Source organism: Peromyscus californicus, unplaced genomic scaffold, assembly GCF_007827085.1.
Source record: "Peromyscus californicus insignis strain IS unplaced genomic scaffold, ASM782708v3 Scaffold_2__1_contigs__length_46816999, whole genome shotgun sequence".
NCBI lineage: Eukaryota > Metazoa > Chordata > Mammalia > Rodentia > Cricetidae > Peromyscus > Peromyscus californicus.
In genome coordinates this window covers 38340014-38359765 of record NW_026294540.1, presented here as the reverse complement: position 1 = coordinate 38359765, position 19752 = coordinate 38340014, and the positions used below count along the sequence as shown (strand labels likewise).

Sequence of the window (19752 nt, the reverse complement as noted above, 5' to 3'; positions counted from 1 at the left end):
TACAAAATGGTCCTGTTGTCAAAACATTGTATACATGTATGAAATTCTCAAGGAATAAACAATATATTTTAAAATAAACTTTAAAAGTTGGTAACAAGGGCTTAGTGCATAAGAGCATTTGCTGCCTTCCCAGAGGAAATTCAATTCCCAATACCCACAGGGCAGCTCACAATTGACTCAACTACAGTTCAAAGGGCTTCAACACCCTCTTCTGGCCCCAAGCATTGCATCAAACGATGCACAGACATACCCAAAGATTTCTGTCTTCAATCCCAACACCTGGGAGACAGGAAGGGTGGGTATGCCAGCAGGGACAGTATAGTGAGACCTTGGGGTTTTTTTGTTTTTGTTTTTGTTTTTTTAAGACTTATTTACTCATGTATTTTATGTATGAGTTCTCTGTCTTCACATCAAAAGAGAGAATCTGATCCCATTACAGATAGTAGTGAACCACCACATGGTTGCTGGGAATTGAACTCAGGACATCTAGAACACTCAAGTGCTCTAACCACTGATCCATCCCTCCTTCTTCCCAGAGTCTGTCTTTAAAAAAAAATGCATTCTCATTGTGGTGTTTTGAATGAGAATAGCACCATAGAGCTTATATATTTGAATGTTTGGTTGCCAACTGGTAGACTATTTAGGAAGGATTAGGCAGTTTTGGAGATGTCTCATTGAGGTCAGGCTTTGAGGTTTCAATAGCCCATGACATTTAAATTAGCTCAATTCCACTGCCTCCTGCCTGTAGATCAGGATAAAAGGTCTCAGCTACTGTTCTAACACCATGTCTGGTCTGCCTACAGCCACATTCCCCACCATGATGATCGTGGACTCACCCTCTGAAACCGTAAGCAAGCCTCTAATTAAATGCTTCCTTCTCTAAATTAGTTGCCTTGGTCATGGTGTCTCTTCAGTGATTGAACTCTAACCAAGACATTCATTTATAAGGTTTGGACATTCTACCCTTTTCATTCAACACACTCTTCCATGGCTCCCTACAAGTCTTTCTATCATGTGCACAGGAATCAAGCTTGCTTACCTATTTTGCTCCAGGTCAAGAGTTCTATGTCCATCAGCTAGTTTTGGCCAACAGAAAAAAAAAAGCTAAGAACAAATTTGAAAAGCTGAGAAATGAACAAGAGAAAATGCTGATGGGGCAGGGACGTTTGGGCAGGAGAAAGGAAATTGTGTGTTGGGGGGGCGGGGGAGGTGACTGGTAATCCATTGTGTCAAAATTATCTTAAGTCTACCAATTACTTTCTTTGGAATCCTTTGTATCAGCTGGAGCTAACAATACTGAATCACTAGGGATAACATAGGCAGAGCTTCCAAGAAAACCCTGTGGTCTGGGAATCAGCCATAACACACCCTGAGACATTAACTTGCTGTGAGACCCTAAGATCTTCAATCTCTTTGCACTTCAGCGAATCTGTAATAGCCCAGCTCTCTTGCAGAACTATGGTGAAAAGCAAGCTTGAATGCATATATAAGAGTGTGCATGCAGTAAATGAAAACAAATGAGTCAAGTGTCCAGCTAAGATTTCTTCTCTCCCTCCCCAAAGACCAAAGACTTAATAGAAACTCACACTGTCATTATACCAACTAAATGTCTACTTGAATAGACAAGTTACTTCAAGAACTATTTTGGCATTCTTTTAAAATTTGCTTTACCTACCAAAACATTCTTAGTAATCATAAATTGTTTGCTTGTATTTTATGTCCTGAAGCATCCCAGCTGGATCAACACTCACTCCAGGTGCTAGAGACCTGGTTCTGTGGTTAAAAACATTGGCTGCTCTTGCAGAGAGCAGGATTTTGATTCTCAGCACCCATGTGGTGGCCCAAAAGTATCTATAAGTCCAGTTTCAGAGATCTGATGTCTCTGCTGGTCTCTATGGAGATTCACTTCTTATGAGTGAGTCTCACAGAGGAATTTGCTGCAGGCAGGAAGGTGAGGAATTCCAAGTTGCCCACTGCTTCCGGCCAGAGCCACTAGGCTCGGTTCAAAACAAGAGTCTAAGAGCGTTGAACACACCTTTATTCAGGTAGAAGTACAAAAGCATGTTTCTAACCCAAATGCATACATGTGATTTTTACAGATTCTGCTACTTAGGGATAAATCAATCCTCTGCCTCAGTCACCACAGGTGACTATTGGTCTCTATAAGTAAGAGTATACAAGTTTGATAGGGACAAAAAAAAAACATGCATTTTTCATTTGCTTTTACATTTAAATCAATTTGATATATGTCGATTTTCTTGCCTTGATGACATCAACACTACGCTTGCTGATGGCAAAGAAGTAAAATACAGTGGTAAGACTATCCTAGAGGTTAGCCACAAGGTTTACAGAGTGAGCAATTTATTTTAGATATTGGTTGAGGATCCTAGTGAACATTACAACATCTGAACTATGGAAGCCTCAACTGCTTGATTGACAACTAGAATTTTAAATAATACTTTTCTTATTCATAAAATGTTATGAATTTTAAGATGAAAAAAATGCTTTGACACCATGTAAAGAATCATGAACTCTATGTAGTATAGGGCAGGGACCCTGAACTCAACACCTGTGATCACTTCTATAAATCAAAACAGCCATGATCTTTTATATGGCCTATAGATTCTATTAAAATACAAAAATAAAATCCAGGCACAGGAGCGCATGCCTATAATCCCAGCTACTTGGGAGGCAGGAAGATTTCGTGAACCCAGGAAATCAAGGCCAGCCTGGGCAACAAAGTAAGACTGCATCTCAACACAAAGTATGGCAATGCACAAACGATTATGCACAAAGCCCTATGCTTCAAAATACTACCCTGGGTTGATGAAGGGAGTGGAGGGAGACAGATAAAGAAGCAATCCTAGTGGTTACAAGTTTACCAGGAACAGACCTGCCACTCTCTTGAAATACTATCTAGATACAGCACTAAGAACAGCAACATCCTTATTGGAAGGCTGTATTTTCTTACAAAGTTCTCTGATTTGTGTGTTCTTTGTTTCCCTATCAAAAGCAGACCTGAGCATTTTGTTGGCCTTCAATACAGGCATATAAAAGATTTCTAAACGTACACATACATGCAAAGTAGGCACTGAATGAATGTAGCTAGACCACCAGGAGTCTTACTGGCTCCCTGATGTCCTTGTCATCTCTTTTAGAGGGCTGTGGATGCAAACAAGGCAGATGAAAACTCGAGCATTACTTGCAAGTGTTTGGGTGCCTGCCACAAACTCGGGAAGACTGAATCCTCCAAACGTGGATGGCTGATGTGGAAATACAACTCTTGAAAGGAAGCTTCACCACAGGAGAGAAGATCCCACAGAAGAGCAGTGTCAGCTAGTGAGAAGCTTACAACCAGGACATCATTTAAAGACGCCTGTGAGAATGTAGAAATCAACAGGAAGCCAAGGGTGTGGCTATGGAAACAACAGCATGTGGGGTCCTCAGAAAAGAATAGGCCCAAGTCTCCACTGCTTGACATTCAGGACAGTAACAGAGAAAGCTCACGGGGCTACTGTCAGAAGCTCTGTCAACACTGGTACAAAGACAGCATCCTAGGCAAGCTGTGAATACGAATCACTTTCAAAGAAAAAATGTTTTAATGTGTATAGGCCAAACTAAAATAAACTCACTTAAATGTGTTCTATAAATAAAATACTCGTACCTTCTTAGAATACTTTTTTAAGGATGCTGTGAGAAAATGCATTCACCAATTGCCTTCTGGATTCAGTTATTCTACACTGAAAAGACTGGGACTAAATAAGAATAATTACACACAGAAGTAACCATTTTCTCTCCAATACTTTGATACCGGATAAGGCCTGAAACAGAGTGCTAAGTTTCACTGTTTGCATTCTATCAGTCTCATCTGGTACAGATGTTCTGATCTGACCATTTCATCATATCCAGATTCTCACCTGGTACATTCTGATGATACATGGACCCCTGCTCACAGATTTGCCACATTTACCACACCCAAATGACCTCTTGGACATAAGATTCTTTGATGTGAGCAAGCACTGGGATATGACTGAGTTTCCTCACATACACCCCTACCTTCACAGGCTTTCTGCATGGCACAAACGTGACACTGAACCAACAAGGTAGTTGACAGATGGCTTTTTCACATTTGAGAGTGGAATTTTACTCCAGTACAAATTTTCCAACTGTGACTAAGGTATGAAAATAAGCTGAAGAATGTACCACGTTCTGTGTATCCTAGCACTGATTTACAGGAGCCAATGAAGAATTTAACACCAAAATACTTCCTAATACTCATCTCATTCAGCGGGTTTCTCTCTGGTATGATTTTTCTGATGCTGTCCAAGGGCCGAACTGACTGACGACGTTAACAGTTATTACACGTCTGACTTCTGCGGTCAGTTCTCACATACTGAATGAGGCCTGAACTTGACTAAATGTCTCCCCAAGTTCATTGCATTCATAAGGTTTCTCTTTGGTATGGACCCTTTCATGTTGGATGAGGTGCGCTCTCTGATTGAAGCTCTCTTCCCATGCATCACAGTCAAAGACTCTCTCTCTAATGGGAACTTCTTGTTGCAGAGTAAGATCAGAGTTGTGACTAAAACTTTCCTCATAATCGTTGTAGTCATATGATTTCTCTTTCCTGTGCATTTTGTGGTGCTGAATAAGGCAAGAGGTTTGGCTGAAAGCTTTCCCACACTCATTACATTCATGCAGTTTCTCTCCCGTGTGAATTCTTTGATGCTGAATAAGATGGGAATTCAATCTGAAGTCTTTCCCACATTCAGTACACGTGTAGGGCTTTTCTTGGAAACGGATTCCTTGCTGTTTCACATAGGCCAGCCCACATTCATCATACTCGTAGGACTTCTCTTGATGATGTACCCTCTGATGTTCAACTAGATATGAGGTGTGGCAGAAGTCACTGCCACACACGGTACATTTACAGGCCATGTCCTTGTGAGTTCTCTGATGCTGAGTAAGGTGCACGCTTCGGCTGAAGACTCTTTCACAGCTGCCACACTTGTAAGACTTGCCTTTGGCATGAACCTTCTTATGCTGAAGCACATCTGAGCTCTGGCTACATGACTTCTCAGGTGCTTCACAGGATTTATCGGACACTTCACATTTGTAGGATTTCTCTCTAGTGTGTATTCTCTTATGTCGACTAAGACTTGAGCTCTGACTGAAAGATTTCTCACATTCCTTACATTTGTAGGGTTTTTCTCTTGTGTGAATTCTCTGATGTCTAGTAAGAGCAGAGGCCTGATGGAAGGTTTTCCCACATGTATCACATTTATAGGATCTGTCAGTGGTAGGCATGTTCTCCCACTTATTAAGGTGGGACAGATCCATTAAGCTTTCTTTATAGTCACTACTCTGAAAATTCTGTGTTAGATTTATGGGTTCTTGTTCACCAATAGCGGGGCTCTGGTTGAAGTTCATGTCATACTTACTGTCATCAATGGTCTGGATTCGAAGAACTCTCTGATCTGCATCAAGTGTTGAGTCTAGACTGAAGCTTTTTTCAGGTTCGCTGTTCTTCTCACTGGTGAAGTTTTTCTTGCTGATTGTTATTTGTCTAAACTCTCTCTCCAGAAAGAGAAATTTTCTTAGAATCTCCTGGAGCCTTTCTAATCTGTCCTCAGATTTATATACCTCTCTGGTCTCAGGAACTTGGGCAATATTCTGTTTGAATTTTCCTACTCTCACTTTGTATGAATGTACTTCTTCCGAAATTTTCCGCTTAGGGATCAACAGCTTGTTTTCTTCTCTGGTCTCTCCATCTAATACAATATATAAATAGAAAATACAAATGTAATCTATACCCTGTAATAAATAAATAAAAATAGGAGGAAACTAAATAATGTAGTATCCTCAAATATAAGCAAATTTTATTTACTTCAAAAACCAAGCACAAAATTTCAACAGCAGATGTAAGGGCCAAGAACAACAGGAACAAGGTGGGACAGAAATGGATCAAAGGATGATACAAACAGGCTATTTCAGCAAAGTAAAATAACAGGCAGTAAGACATTTCAAAGAACAAATATAAAAATGGGTTAAAAATGTCCTGTAACTTAAACTGGGACCTAGCATACTAGTATGAAAGGAATTAAAATGTAGAGATAGCAAAGCTTTGTTGAGTATGTGTTGAGTATGAGCTCAGCCAGAACTTGGCTAAACACTTGTACTAAACACTTATACTTTACATCTCCACTGATTCATCTGACAGGTTCTGCCTTACTCACCTGAACAGTCATCTCTTATGACTTCTTTATTCTTAGTTTCCAGATCAAAGACCTGTAGATCCTGTTCCCGCTGGGAGAGCCCATCAGGCTTGGAAATTGGAAATCCTGCTCACAGAGAAGGAAATGGAATATGGCAACTTATCCCCAGATGCTACACTGCCCTCTTTCCTTTCTAGTTACAGTTAATACAGAAGATAAGTTCTGAGAAGACATTTGTCAGGAAGACCTAGAGAATGAAGAGGACAATGTCCTCTAAGGAGTTCAGATTTGTGCTCTGGTAAAGGGTATGCCAATGGGAGAGTTTGTAACTTGGAAGCTGCAACTTACATTTAAATATAATTTAGGGAATTCGTGCATGGGTGTATATCTGTCTTCACAGAAGTTATCATTAGCATTCCTGTTGGTGTTAGACCTGGTCTACAAGTACCAAATTGTATCCTCAAAATATAATCCAACACCTGCTACACAGTTAATTAAGGTATAGCAGCAAATCAGTAATAAATAAATATAGCAAAAACCAGTAAGACAGACAAGTTCAATGAAGAACACCAAAACAGGAATCATTTCTGATTATCTTCAGCACAATAGGGTAACAACTGAAACAATTTACAATATAATTCTAATTCATAAGACTTTAAAATCCCCAACATATTACTTCAAGGGATAGACAGATGGCAGAGTGGTTAAAGGCACTTAACTACTCTTCCAGGGACAAGTTTAGTTTCCAGCATCCACATGGCAGCTCACACTGGCTATAACTTGAGCTCCAGGGAAGCTGAAACCCTCTTCTGGCCTCCCTGGGTACCTGCACTCATGCACATACCCACATTCAGACACATACATATAATTTAAGTTAAAGGACAGCCAGGGCTGCATAAGGAGACATTGTCTCCAAAGACAGAGAGAGAGAGAGTGGCAGCTGTAAAAGAGTCTTCATGCACCTTACTCAGCATCAGAGAATTCACAGGGACATGGCCTGTAAATGTACCGTGTGTGGCAGTGACTTCTGCCACACCTCATATCTAGTTGAACATCAGAGGGTACATCATCAAGAGATGATGGCTGTCCTGGAGCTCTCTTTGTGGACCAGGCTGGCCTCGAACTCACAGAGATCCACCAGCCTCTGCCTCCTGAGTGCTGGAATTAAAGGCGTGAGCCGCCATCGCCTGCTTTTTTTAAAGGATTCTTTCCAAGCAGTTATGAAGTAGAACCTAATTGTTCAGAAAGTAACATTCTCGGGATTTCTAACCTAAGTGATGAGACAGAAAAATATTTTCTAGTTATTATGTGTAAAATGTTACTATTTTTCTGATGACCATTCTCATACAACTGCCTTTCATGTCAAATATCTACTGTGTCCAAATGTATTTGATTTAAATCATCATTCTAAATAAATACGACAGATGATTCTTTTTTTTTTTCGTTTTTCGAGACAGGGTTTCTCTGTGTAGCTTTGCGCCTTTCCTGGAACTCACTTGGTAGCCCAGGCTGGCCTCGAACTCACAGAGATCCGCCTGGCTCTGCCTCCCGAGTGCTGGGATTAAAGGCGTGCGCCACCACCGCCCGGCAGATGATTCTTAAAAAAAGAAAAAAGGCATTGTCTCAAAACAAAACAAAATTACTGAAGGAATGGAAACGCTTATTTACCCTGATTTGATCACTGCATATGATAAATAAGCACTGAATTACCATAATGTTCCATGAAACTGTTCAAATATCTTGACTTTTAAAGAAAAAATGAAGCAATCTGGTTCAATGCACACGGGAACAAAGGGCATGCTACATCTTCATACCAGATTTAGCTTCTACTCTTACTTATTTAACAAGCATTTATGGGGTACCTCTTATATGAAAAGCATAGTGGGGATAGAGAGCCCAAGCAAAAGGTCCAATCCATCTCAAACAACTGAAGGACCTCACCTTCTAAATACAGAGACAACCATAAATACTAACTACAACATGCTACAGTAAAAGTGTAAGTAAAACAAACTCTATTGCTGAGAAGACTCCTTACTTCTCCCTCTCCCTCTCTCTGTGTATGTACGCGCGCTCTTGGGCACAGAAAGAATCAAGGAGCACATATGCAAAGTTTGGCTTGAGTCAGTAATCTCCAAAAACTTATCTATATACTTCATATCTAATGTATTACTTGTTCCCCTTATCCTAGTATATCACCACATAATGAGTGGTGTTTATAGATTCTCAAAAATGGCTTAAGGACCAGGTGACTTCCCCATCACCTGAGGAACTGATAATGACAACGTGGTACCTATACACAATGTAATTTTATTCAGCTATGAAGAAAAACGAAGGAGCTGAGAGATGGCTTAGCAGTTAAACAGAGTGTACTGCATTTACAGAGGACCCGAGTTTGATTTCCAACACCTATGTCAGGCTGCTTATAACAGCCTGCAAAACCAGCTCCAGAGAATTAGATGACCTCTTGCAGACTCTAAGGGCACCTGCACTCACACCTACTTTGTGTGCATGCACACACAAAGTAAGCCTTTAAAAACAAAAATAAAATTTGTAGAAAAATGAAGCTAGAAATGTTACATTGAATGAGGTCACCCAGGTCCAGAAGTTTGCAATTTTCAGATTTCTGTGTTTAAATTGGGAGCGTCTATACAAACAAGGAAGCTAAAATGGGGGGGGGGGGGGTAGTTAAAGGAAATAAAATAGTGCAAACAGAAAATACTGGAATTAAAAAGGTTTAAATGTGAGTAGAGGAGGGGTGGGGTGGGTTAACATAAGGAGATGGGAAAGATGATGTATATAAAGGCCATATGGAAACCTATGACTTGTAAGCTAATTTAAAAATGGGGTGAGGGGAGGACTTTAATCCCACCACTGGGGAGGCAAAGTAAGGATCTCTGTGAGTTTGAAACCAGACTGGTGTACACAGCAAGTTCCCAGCAAGCCAGGTTAAGGGAGGTATGCTGCATGGGTAGATGATATTGCTTCCCCAAACCACAGGTAAATTAAATAAAGTCCCGATGACAGGTGTGCAATATCTGTCTCCCTATGAGTTATTGGTTGGAGAGAGGCCCTCCAAAACCATACAGAATATTGCTACTGCCCTTGGCTTGGTTGCCCCCCAAAACTAAATATGGCTCTATTGCTGAAAAGACCACACTGGTTTCAGGACATAAAGAAATCAAGTTGACAACTTCATCTTTGCTGGCCAGTTTTCATAGTGCCAGAAGGTGCTATGCAGGATACTGGGGAGTAAACACCAATGGTCTTATCTAACTGTGAACCCTTCAAGCTACCATACCTCCCTGCTAGGCAAGGTGTGCACTGACACAATAACATTACATCTGTTATGGGGATAACCTAGCACTTCCTCATTGAATTTGAGGCTTATTCTAAAGAACAAAATGTATGCCTGGTACTGGAAACCTGGCCAAAACTCACAGCTGATTATAGACCCTACTTCTGTTTTGCTAATTGGACATGGTGTCAAACTGTCTCCTAAATATGCTTATACTGGGGCTGGAGAGATGGCTCAGAGGTTAAGAGCACTGACTGCTCTTCCAGAGGTCCTGAGTTCAACTCCCAGCAACCACATGGTGGCTCACAACCATCTGTAATGAGATCTGGTGCCCTCTTCTGGTCATACATGCTGTATACAAAATAAATAAATAAATCTTCAAAAAAAAATGCTTATACTGACAAATTAGTGCTGCTTTCAGCTGTGGTCAAAGAAGCTTCCATATGCAGTAGGCAACTGTTGATGCAGAGTCTAACTAGTCAGAGTTGAGAACAAGTGATCACTGAGTGCTAACCCTAAAGATAACATCTGTATCACCCCTCCCATGACTCAAGAAACATCATAGAAGGGGTGCAAGTAGGGGGAAAGAGTGCTGTGAAACAAAGGCCATTGCTTTCAGAAGCTCACAGCAGCAGTGGTTGGTTACCTACATAAGACTGGGCCCATTGCCAGGCAGTGGTGGTACATACCTTTAAGCCTAGCACTCGAGAGGCAGAGGGAGGAGGATCTTTGAGTTCAAGGCCAGCTTGGTCTACAGAGTAAGTTCCAGCCAGGACTACACAAAGAAACCCTGTGAAAGAAAGAAAGAAAAGAAAGAAAAGAAAGAAAAGAAAGAAAAGAAAGAAAAGAAAGAAAGAAAGAAAGAAAGAAAGAAAGAAAGAAAGAAAGAAAGAAAGAAAGAAAGAAAGGAAGGAAGGAAGGAAGGAAGGAAGGACCAGGCCCATCAATCAACATTCCAATATGAATAGGAGAGGGACTCAGAAAGCCCCCTCTCCCTGGCTCAGCAGCTAGGAGTACTGGCTGCTCTTCCAGAGGACCTAGGTTTGATTTCAATTCCCAGCACCCATTCACAACTGTCTGTAACTCCAGTACCAGGGGATCCAACACCTTCACAGACTTACATGTAAGCAAAACACCAACGAACATAAAATAAAAATATGGCCGGGCGGTGGTGGCGCACGCCTTTAATCCCAGCACTTGGGAGGCAGAGCCAGGCGGATCTCTGTGAGTTCGAGGCCAGCCTGGGCTACCAAGTGAGTTCCAGGAAAGGCGCAAAGCTACATAGAGAAACCCTGTCTCGAAAAACCAAAAAAAAAACAAAAAAAAAAAAAACAAAAATATGGGCATTATCAACACTAATAACCCTTCAGGGATAGCCTGAACCATTAATCTTATATCCTGCCCTTCTTTTTTTGTTTGTTTTGTTTTTCGAGACAGGGTTTCTCTGTGTAGCTCTGGCCATCCTGGAACTCTCTCTCTGTAGACCAGGCTGGCCTCAAACTCAAGAGATTCTCCTGCCTCTGCTTCCCAAGTGTCTGCACTTCTTTTGAATAACACACTTAAAAAGTTTATAGAGTGAAAACTTTGTACCCAAATGTCAACATAATAATGGCATCCACTTTTATTTAAAAAGGGAGGGGGCACTTGGGAGACTGGAGAGATGGCTCAGATGTTAAGAGAACTTATTGCTCTTGGAGAGGACCCAGGTTTAATTTCCAGTACTCATGGTGGTTCACAACTGTATATAACTCCAATTCCAGAGGATTCAATACCCTCTTCTGACCTCCACAGGCACAAGCATGAATGTGGTATACATGCATACAAGCAAAACACACATAAAATAAAATGAATTAATCTAAAAAAAATAAATAAATTTTTAAAGGGCATTTAGCCTGGAAAATATGAACCTTGGGAGACCAGGTGAGAGCTAATAAGATCAGAACAGATACATGAACAGCATGCACTGTTTCTGAATCCCAACTGAGGGTTTAAGTAGTCAACCATCCTTAGACACTTAACTGAGATCTTTCATGTAAAATCAAAATACTGCTGAGCTACATTACAGCAGTTGCTTCCACACATATGGATTGAGTTTACATCCCTGGCATGGCAAAATAATATTCATAGTGTAAAAATGTGACATGAGGGACAAACATTTTAAACTCAGCCATTTATTTATTTACTGCTGTCTAGTGCAAACACTTAACAAAGGGATTAACCTTCTGGTGTCTGTGACAAATAAAAATACAGCCATGGGAAAAACATGAATGGAAAGGGAGACTAAGTCATGGATTGATTCATAAAGTTCTTATGTTATAACCCTAAACACTAAGGAAAATTAGTAAACATACATAACCTTACACTTCAAATGGAATATGGTGACCCACAAAAATAAAGTTAATTCCCAAGGATGTTAAAAATGGTTGCTAAGAATATGCTTGCTTGGACAGGCAGTGGTGGTACATGCCTTTAATCCCAGCACTCTAGAGACAAAAACAGGCAGATCTCTGTAAGCTCAAAGGCAACCTGGTCTACAAAGCGAATGTCAGGACAGTGAGGACTGTTACAGAGACCCTGTCTCCAAAAAAAAAAAAAAAAAGCCGGCTTGATCACAAAAGCAAGCTGGGTAGGACAAGAGGGTTTCTTGTGGTCTGTGGGTATGCAGGTATATGTGTCCTTTGTGTGTAAAAAAATGACAAGATAAAATGAGGTAAAGTTCCACCTGGTAGTATATCATACTATAAGCTTGTGTTAAACTACTCAAAAAGTACACAAGTTAACTGTTGGAAATTCTGTATTAGGTAAAATTAACATTAGTTTACAATTATATATAGATCATTTTACAATTTACAAAGCTTTTAAATATACAACCATTTTGATGCCCTATACTATTTAATTTTTGTGCCCCCCATTTCCCCTCCATCAAGGACACAGTTAAGAACACTTAATTAGGAAAGCTAATATAATTACATCAATTGGTATGGTACCACAAAGAATCAGAGGCAAGAAGACAGAATTTTAAAGGAAGGATAAAATGATACCAAACACGAGCAAAGTGGGGTGCGGGGGAGAGACACTGTGGACAGGCTATACTCACTACTAGAAAGAACACACAGCATGTGCTCCCTGCTCTAAAACAACAGGAAACAATGATAACTGAAGAGATAGGGTTAGCTTTGTGACTTCTCACACAAGTAGTTGACCACCAAGTGTGGTTTATGAATGAAATGAGTTCCAAATGCATGTGGTTTTATGGAAGGCTTGCATGTTAGAGATTCACCAAAGGTCATTTGGGGATCGGCAACTTTACATAATGGTGGCATCCCAAGGAACATCTATTCCATCAACCAAATTTAATATCTTACAATCTTGGAAAAGGAGTTTCCGTGCAGGGACGAGCACTACCGATGGAAAGCCGATACCTGGGCCATCTCTTGGTGATTCCTGCCGTAAGGACTGCAAGTGTTTCTCCAGAGAAAGCACTTGCCTGGGTATGACTCAGGGCTGGGCAGGAATTCACACAATGAATCCGGGTGGTGGGAAGGCGGAGAAGTATGCCTATAAAGATCAAAGAGCCAGGAATGGAAAACACACTAAAAAAACCTCCCCAAGAAGTAAACTGCCTCCCCACAGGTAAGAAAATTTCTTAAATCCAACATGAAATCAAAAAGGTTAAAAAAAAAAGAAAAGAAAAGAAATGCCCTAGGTGCCACCAAAAAGAAAAAAATAGGTGGGGGAAGTTTAACTATAGACATAAATGCACAAGAGTGCATGCAAGATCAAAGACAGCCCCCCCCCCCCAAAAAAAAAAAAAAAAAAACAGGGAGGGGGAAAAAAAGAACAAAGCTCACATCAAGGAGATTGCCAACAATCCTGTCCCTCCCTTCCCCCACCCCACCCCCACAGGTATTTCTCAATAGCACTACAGATTGCCTAATCCCAGGCATCCTCAAAACAACAAAGAAACATGATTTAAGGATTTAGCCCACCTAGTATGGGATGTCTTGAGCCTTCTGCTACATAGGGTATGGTTGCTTAGGATTACCATCTAGGTAATGCACTATAATGTGTAATACCCACAGTGAGTCACGACTTTAAATGAAGTCTCTCGATTCTGCCTGTCTGGAGATGAGTTTGAAGATCTTAAAAAGCAAGAAAGTACTCAACAAGAGAGATTTCAGTCTTTCTTTTAAATATGTGTTTCTTTCTTGGGAAAACCTCAGATACAGGGCACAAAAGATCAGAACAGAGTGTTTGGCGAGGGGTTGGGAAGATCCTTAAGACTCTCATTAAAAAAAAAAAAAAGAAAGAAAGAAAATGAAAAGGTGAGAACTTAGCTAAAGCTCAACCAAGTTTCTCTTTGCTAACAGGAAACAGATGTCCCACAAAAGCAAGAGACATGACCTGGGGAAGAGTAGAAGGTCTCCTGATAACACAAAGGAACCCTAAATTAACCCCCGAGAGGAAAGGACCTCAAAGATAGAGGGCTGAGACCTAAAACCTGAGCATACTCCACTGACCATCTCAAACACCTACTCAGAAACAAGGAAGACATCTAATGGGTAAATTGAGCAACAGGAGGGTCCTTACCCAGTGAAACCACGTTTCCATAATTCTCTAACATCACTTCTCTGTAGAGCTCCCTCTGAACAGGGTCCAGGCATCCCCATTCCTCTCGAGTAAGATGCACAGCCACATCCTCGAATGTCACAAACTCCTGAAATAATAATTCTGGCTGCTTTCAGGAATGGGCTACTATAGCACCATGGCCAGCGAATGATGAACATGACACAAAGGGCATCTAGTGGCTATTTCTGTTGTGGAGGAGGGAGAACAGACTAGAACCTAGAAAATAAATCCCTTAAGTGCCCATATCACAGTGTCATGGACAAAGGTGGTGGTGGGGAGACAGAAAAATCTGTGTCAAATCCAGGTCTCTGAAGAGGATCTGTTCCCAAACTGCTACTGAAAAGACTCCAGGCAAGTTTAACAAATGGGATAAAAGAGAAGCCACACTCAATCAGCAACAAGAAACCCTGAGGAAAAGCAGAGGGTCCCTCAGCTCACCTGGTACCTGGCTGTCAGGAGCGCAGCTGCCTGGTCTCCTGGGCTTCCCTCATGGGGAAGAGCAGGCACCTGGGGAACAGGTGGAGCTGAGGGAGGAGAAAGGAGCCAAGGGTGAGAGCAGCCCTTCCACAGGGCTCCCTTTTCAGAAGATACTTCCCCTGCCCGAGGTGTGGGTGGCATCCTCCTTCACATCACCATTGTAGTAAAGCCAACAAACATTTACCAGGTTTCAGGTATATCCACTCCTCCTTGGTAGCTGTTCCTACTTACATATGTTTAGGACTGTGATATGCATTTTACTAGGAATCTCACTTTTTCCTCGACATAACATTCCTCCCAAGGAAGGCTAAGCATTACACCTGTGGGTCGATGAGCAAAGCAAAGCATAAAGACAAATAGTGTTTCCTGGCCAGCCTGGTCTACGAGTGAAAAACGTGGTCTCAAAAAAACAGAAGCAGCAGCAAAGAGAATGCTGAAGACATAGCTCAGGGGGTGGAGTGCTTGCTTGGCATGCATGAGGCTCTGGGTTCGATCCCCAGCACCATGTACTGGGTATGGTGGCCCATAACTGCAATCTCAGCACCTGGAAAGTGGATGTACAAGAATCACAAGTTCAAAGTCATCAAGTTCATAGGAAGTTCAATACCAACTTGCACTACATAAGACTGTCTCAAAAAGAGTTGAAGGGGACAAGGTGTGGTGGCACAAGCCATTAATCCCAGGACTCAGGAGGCAGAAGCAGCAGGATTTCTGTGAGTTCAAAGCCAGACTGGTCTACATAGTGAGTTCCAGGACAGGCACGGCTATGTAGAGACAGCCTATCTCAAAACAACAAAAAAGTTGAAGGACTTGAAGTGATTTATCCAGGGTCAGGGTTTTAGCAAACTTCTGATATTTTCCCAGATACCATTTACTATAAACTCCATTATGCCTTTTGGTTGTTGGTGTTGTTATTGGGCACTGTTCTCTGCAACCACTGTATGAGGCTTTCAAGAACAAGGAATAGTCATGTTTCTTCATAATCCTTTACACCCTCCAACAATGCCCCCACATCACCCTCCACTTAATGGTACTCCATCTGTGCTGCTAACACACAAGTGACTTCAGGCACTCACATTGGTCACAGAAATCTAAGATATAGTTATTACATAATGAAATCAGCAGCTAAGTATAGTAAAGAATGCCTACAATTCTAGGAGTTGGGAGGCTGAGACAAAATTCATCCAAATCGTGGGCTGGATAGTACTAGGCCAGTCAGGGCTACACAACAAACCTTGTCGGGGGAGGTGGGGGAGGACCGCCAAACCTACCTATCTAATACACGTATGTGAATGTACAGTTAATTTGTAACATCTGTGCATTTAAATAGATACTGTGCTCAAGCGAGAGATTAAATGGTTGCTTTCTTGACCAAAATTAGATTATTCACAAACTGCAGTTGCAACAGAATGGCAGGTAGCAAAGCTCACTAAGTCACAGGAAAGGAGACACAAAGTGAAGGGCACAGAGGGAGGGAAAGGTTCTTTCTGAGTCTACGAGGAAGCAAAAAGCAGGTAAGGCTAGTGAGATGTGGCAAAAGCAGCCTGTCTTAAAAACTGGTCGGGCTGTAGTGACAGGAATGAAGCCCACATTTTCGAAAGGACAAACAGCTAGGGCAGGACGGAAGACTAGCCATCCTTAACAGAGGGGTCCAACCCAGGAAGGAATGCCATCTGTCCCTCCGTCCAGTTCTTCCTCTCAAGGCCTCTCTCATACCAGGCCCAAGAGTTCCTTAATACTCCCATTCTCCTGAAAGTAAGTGTTGTCTCTGCCTTACCCCCAGGGAATCCCTGCTCCATCTCCGTGTCCTGCAGAAACTGAAGCTCTGGGGAAAGACATTCAGATTGGCTCTCCAAAGGCTGAAACTGGACCCTTGGTGATCCTGCTGCCTCGTGGGATATTTCCTCCATCCCTGTTCAAGAGGACAATGACCATCACTGCAGGGTGAGATTAGGAGAAATTACTTAATAAACTAAAATGTCCCACCATCACTTCACAGTCTTAGTACTTAGCAAACTATTTTATATATGGGTAGATAGTTAAGAAAAATTAGTTTAAAATCAATTTAAGACCAGCCTGGTCTACAGAGCGAGTTCCAGGACAGTCAGGGCTACACAGAGAGACCATGTCTCAAAAAACAAACAAACAACAACAAAAAAAAGGGTACTCGATTCCAGGTGTCACTGTCCACAAAGCTAAGTTTCTCTAAATGCAATTAATTAAAGTGCATGGTAATTTGGGTCCAAAAAGGGAAAAAAAAAAAAAAAAAGGTCATTAACAGTTACCAAAATAAACAGCAAAAGGGAAAAAAATGGGAGCTGAGGATGCATACAACTCAAGGTATGAGTACTTCCTGGTATGCACAAAGCCCTGACTTCAATCCCTAACACCCCCTCCCCGCCACAAAAAACAAAGGGTACCCATTCAGTTTCAAAACTTAACATCCAAATTGTACGGTCTAAGAATTCGGTACTATTCAGACTCTACTGTAAATCCCCAATCTGTGGTATTAAAATATATATCTCGCTGGGCCTGTAATCCCAGCTCTTGGAAAATGTAGGCAGGAGCTCTTGTTCAGGAGTTCAAATCTAGACTCCTCAAGGCTGTCTCAAAAACAAAACAAACAAAAAACAGTAGATAGCCTTTAAAAAAAAAAGAAAGAAAGAAAAGAAAATCAACCAGTACAATAGCTTAAATCGTTCCATAAGGCGTCCTAAGAATTTAGAGGTTCAAGTTTAGAGCCAGAGAAACACGCCAGTTAAGATTACTCATTGTTTTTCTCAAAAGCTTCGGAATTATGTGGTAACCGGTCAGGCCCTTCTGCATTACTCAACGGGCCCGATGAAGAATGACACAACTCACTTTGGAGACGGACCCTTAGGGCAGGCTGGTCGGACCGCCAGGGTGCAGCACGAGGAAGAGCTGCGATGTGCCTGATGTCCTTCAGAGCCAAGGACGTGCAGGGTTCCGTCCACCTTCCACCACCCTCCGTGACGCTCCCGGCCTGTTCGCGGGCCTCGCCCAGAGCCGCTCTCCATCCACTTCCCTTTTAGGGGACGCTTTCGGTCCCCAGAGGGCGAAGCGGGCCCACACACAAACCTACCTACCGCCGGGGCCCGGCCGCTGGGTTCGCCACCACGAGGCCACCACGGAGCCACCCCGGCTCCCCGGGTTTCGCGACGAACCCAGGCTAAGGAGAAAACAGGGCCGCGCGAGCTCGGCCCTCCGCGCGCCCGGGCTCCGGGAACAGCAGCCCGGAACGCGGCGCCTCCTGCGCGTCTGCGGCAGGCCAAACAAGCGGCCGCTCCCACGGCGACGCGACAACGGTTCCGGGGGACTCACCCAGGGGGAGAGGCGGGCCCAGCGACTGTCCCGTCACGGAGACTCTCCTCACTGAGCAGCGCCAGCCTTTCCGGGGCCACTCTCCACGGCCCCGAGGCTGGCGTTCTGCGTCACTTCCGCTGGCGGAAGTGCACAGGAGGGCGGCTCCCGATGAGGTTCCCGGATGAAGAGCCGAGCCCAGGGCTTCTGGTATGGGGCCCGCGGGATCGTTAGACGAGGCCTTGGTTACTTTTTTTGCTTGGTTTTTCCGAGGCCTCCCGAGGTCTCACGACCCTCCCTGTTGATTGGGGTGCATCTTACATCAGTAAGGAGGGCGACAGATGTTGGAAAAGAGACCCCGGACTCGTCCCTGTCACTAGCCGCAGGGAGAGTGCACAGGATTCTGGGCAAAACGTGGAATAACACTCATGCGGCCTCCTTCAACCCTCACAACCCTTATGCCCAAAACTGGTTTGGGTGGGCCTTGTTTCTGCTAGGAATTCTACAAAATTGCCCACAGAAGGGGACTCCCACAGAGCTGGGGCTTCCTCCCGGACTGGGCACCAACCACACCCAAACACATGCTTTCACAGAGAGATCTTTTATTAAGCGGGGGAAGAAAAGTTAAAGTGGCTGCTTTCTGACTCAGGCAGAAAATAGCAGCAAATGATCTTGCGGGTGTCATTTTGAAAAGGAGGAAAAGAGGAAGTCTGTGTTAGGATGGGCTAGGATGTGATGGTAAAGGAGATAGGAGGTGAGGGGGAAGGGGAAGGGTAGAGGGGTATTTGTCCCTGAGGGACCAAGAACTGCCTCTGGATAGAGGGCAAAGAGACGAGGCCCATAGACAAACGGTGATTTATAAAGGTAAGAGGGGGAAACCCTGTGTTAGGATGAGGTGTTTAATTTTAATTGGGCGTGTTAATTAAGCATCCAAAGGGGGCTTCTGATTGCTGGACTTTAATACTTTGACAGCTGGACCTTGGTAGTCAACCTCAGGAGGAGGAAGTGGCCAAATAAGGCAATAGACCTTGGTGTCTAGCTTTAGGAATGTGACCTAATGGTTTTCAGAAAGGCAGAGGGAATGGGGGAGAAGGGCAAGGCCTGCCAGAGCCATGCTCGAGTGGGCTAGTGTCCCGTCACTAGGTGTTGCCCCCCTGGGAAAGAGCGAACGCATTTTTCCCAAAAGGATTCACCCGAGGTCACCAAGATTTCCCTGCCAGGCTGTGCTCTGAGATTCCCAACCCTTCTCCTCCTTTGCTTCCCTGCCACCATGAAGTGAGCAACTTCCTCATGTAAGCTCTCTGCTGCTGTGGGCTGCCTCACTATAAGCACAAAAGGAACAGATTTAACTGAGGATTGTCTGAAGCTGTGAGACATAAATGAACCTCCATTCAAAGTCAATTATCTCAAATATTTTTGCCATAGTAGGTGCAAGGCTAAGACTGCCATAATTTTATTATGGTGTCCCTGGAAAGAAACCAGTGACGCCCAGAATCTTGTAATTTATAATCTTATAACTACCTAGTATTTGTGTAGTACTGCTACATAAATCAAGTATTTAAAAATACTGCACAGGGAGCCAGTGCAGTAGAGGCGCATGCCTTTAATCCCAGCACTTGGTAGGCAGAGCCAAGTGGGTCTCTGGGAATTCAAGGCCAGCCTGGTCTACAGAGCGAGATCCAGGACAGGCTCCAAAACTACACAGAGAAACCCTGTCTTGGGGGGAAAAAAAAAAACTGTACAGGGGCTGAAGGGATTGCTCGGTCTTTAAGAACATGTTGCTCTTGCAGAGGACAAAGGTTTAGTTAGTTCCCA

General features: G+C 42.9%; 1 protein-coding gene across 16 annotated transcripts; it reads right to left on the bottom strand.

The window, feature by feature from the left end:
• Positions 1-2017: 2017 nt before the first annotated feature.
• Positions 2018-18089, bottom strand: Znf655 (zinc finger protein 655). 16 transcript variants are annotated; one of them, XM_052754445.1, is made up of 6 exons: positions 17959-18088; positions 16394-16553; positions 14101-14227; positions 12998-13068; positions 6237-6341; positions 2018-5771 (listed from the first exon to the last, which is right to left on the bottom strand). In XM_052754445.1, the coding sequence occupies exons 2-6, from the start codon at positions 16524-16526 to the stop codon at positions 4387-4389; spliced, it is 1821 nt and encodes a 606-aa protein (XP_052610405.1). In that variant the 5' UTR covers positions 16527-16553; positions 17959-18088; the 3' UTR covers positions 2018-4386. The 16 variants fall into 16 exon arrangements, with proteins under 16 accessions (XP_052610405.1, XP_052610408.1, XP_052610406.1 ...); XM_052754448.1 differs by having other exon boundaries at positions 16394-16528; positions 17959-18086; XM_052754446.1 differs by lacking the exon at positions 17959-18088 and adding an exon at positions 17720-17952.
• Between the last annotated feature and the right edge of the window lie 1663 nt (positions 18090-19752).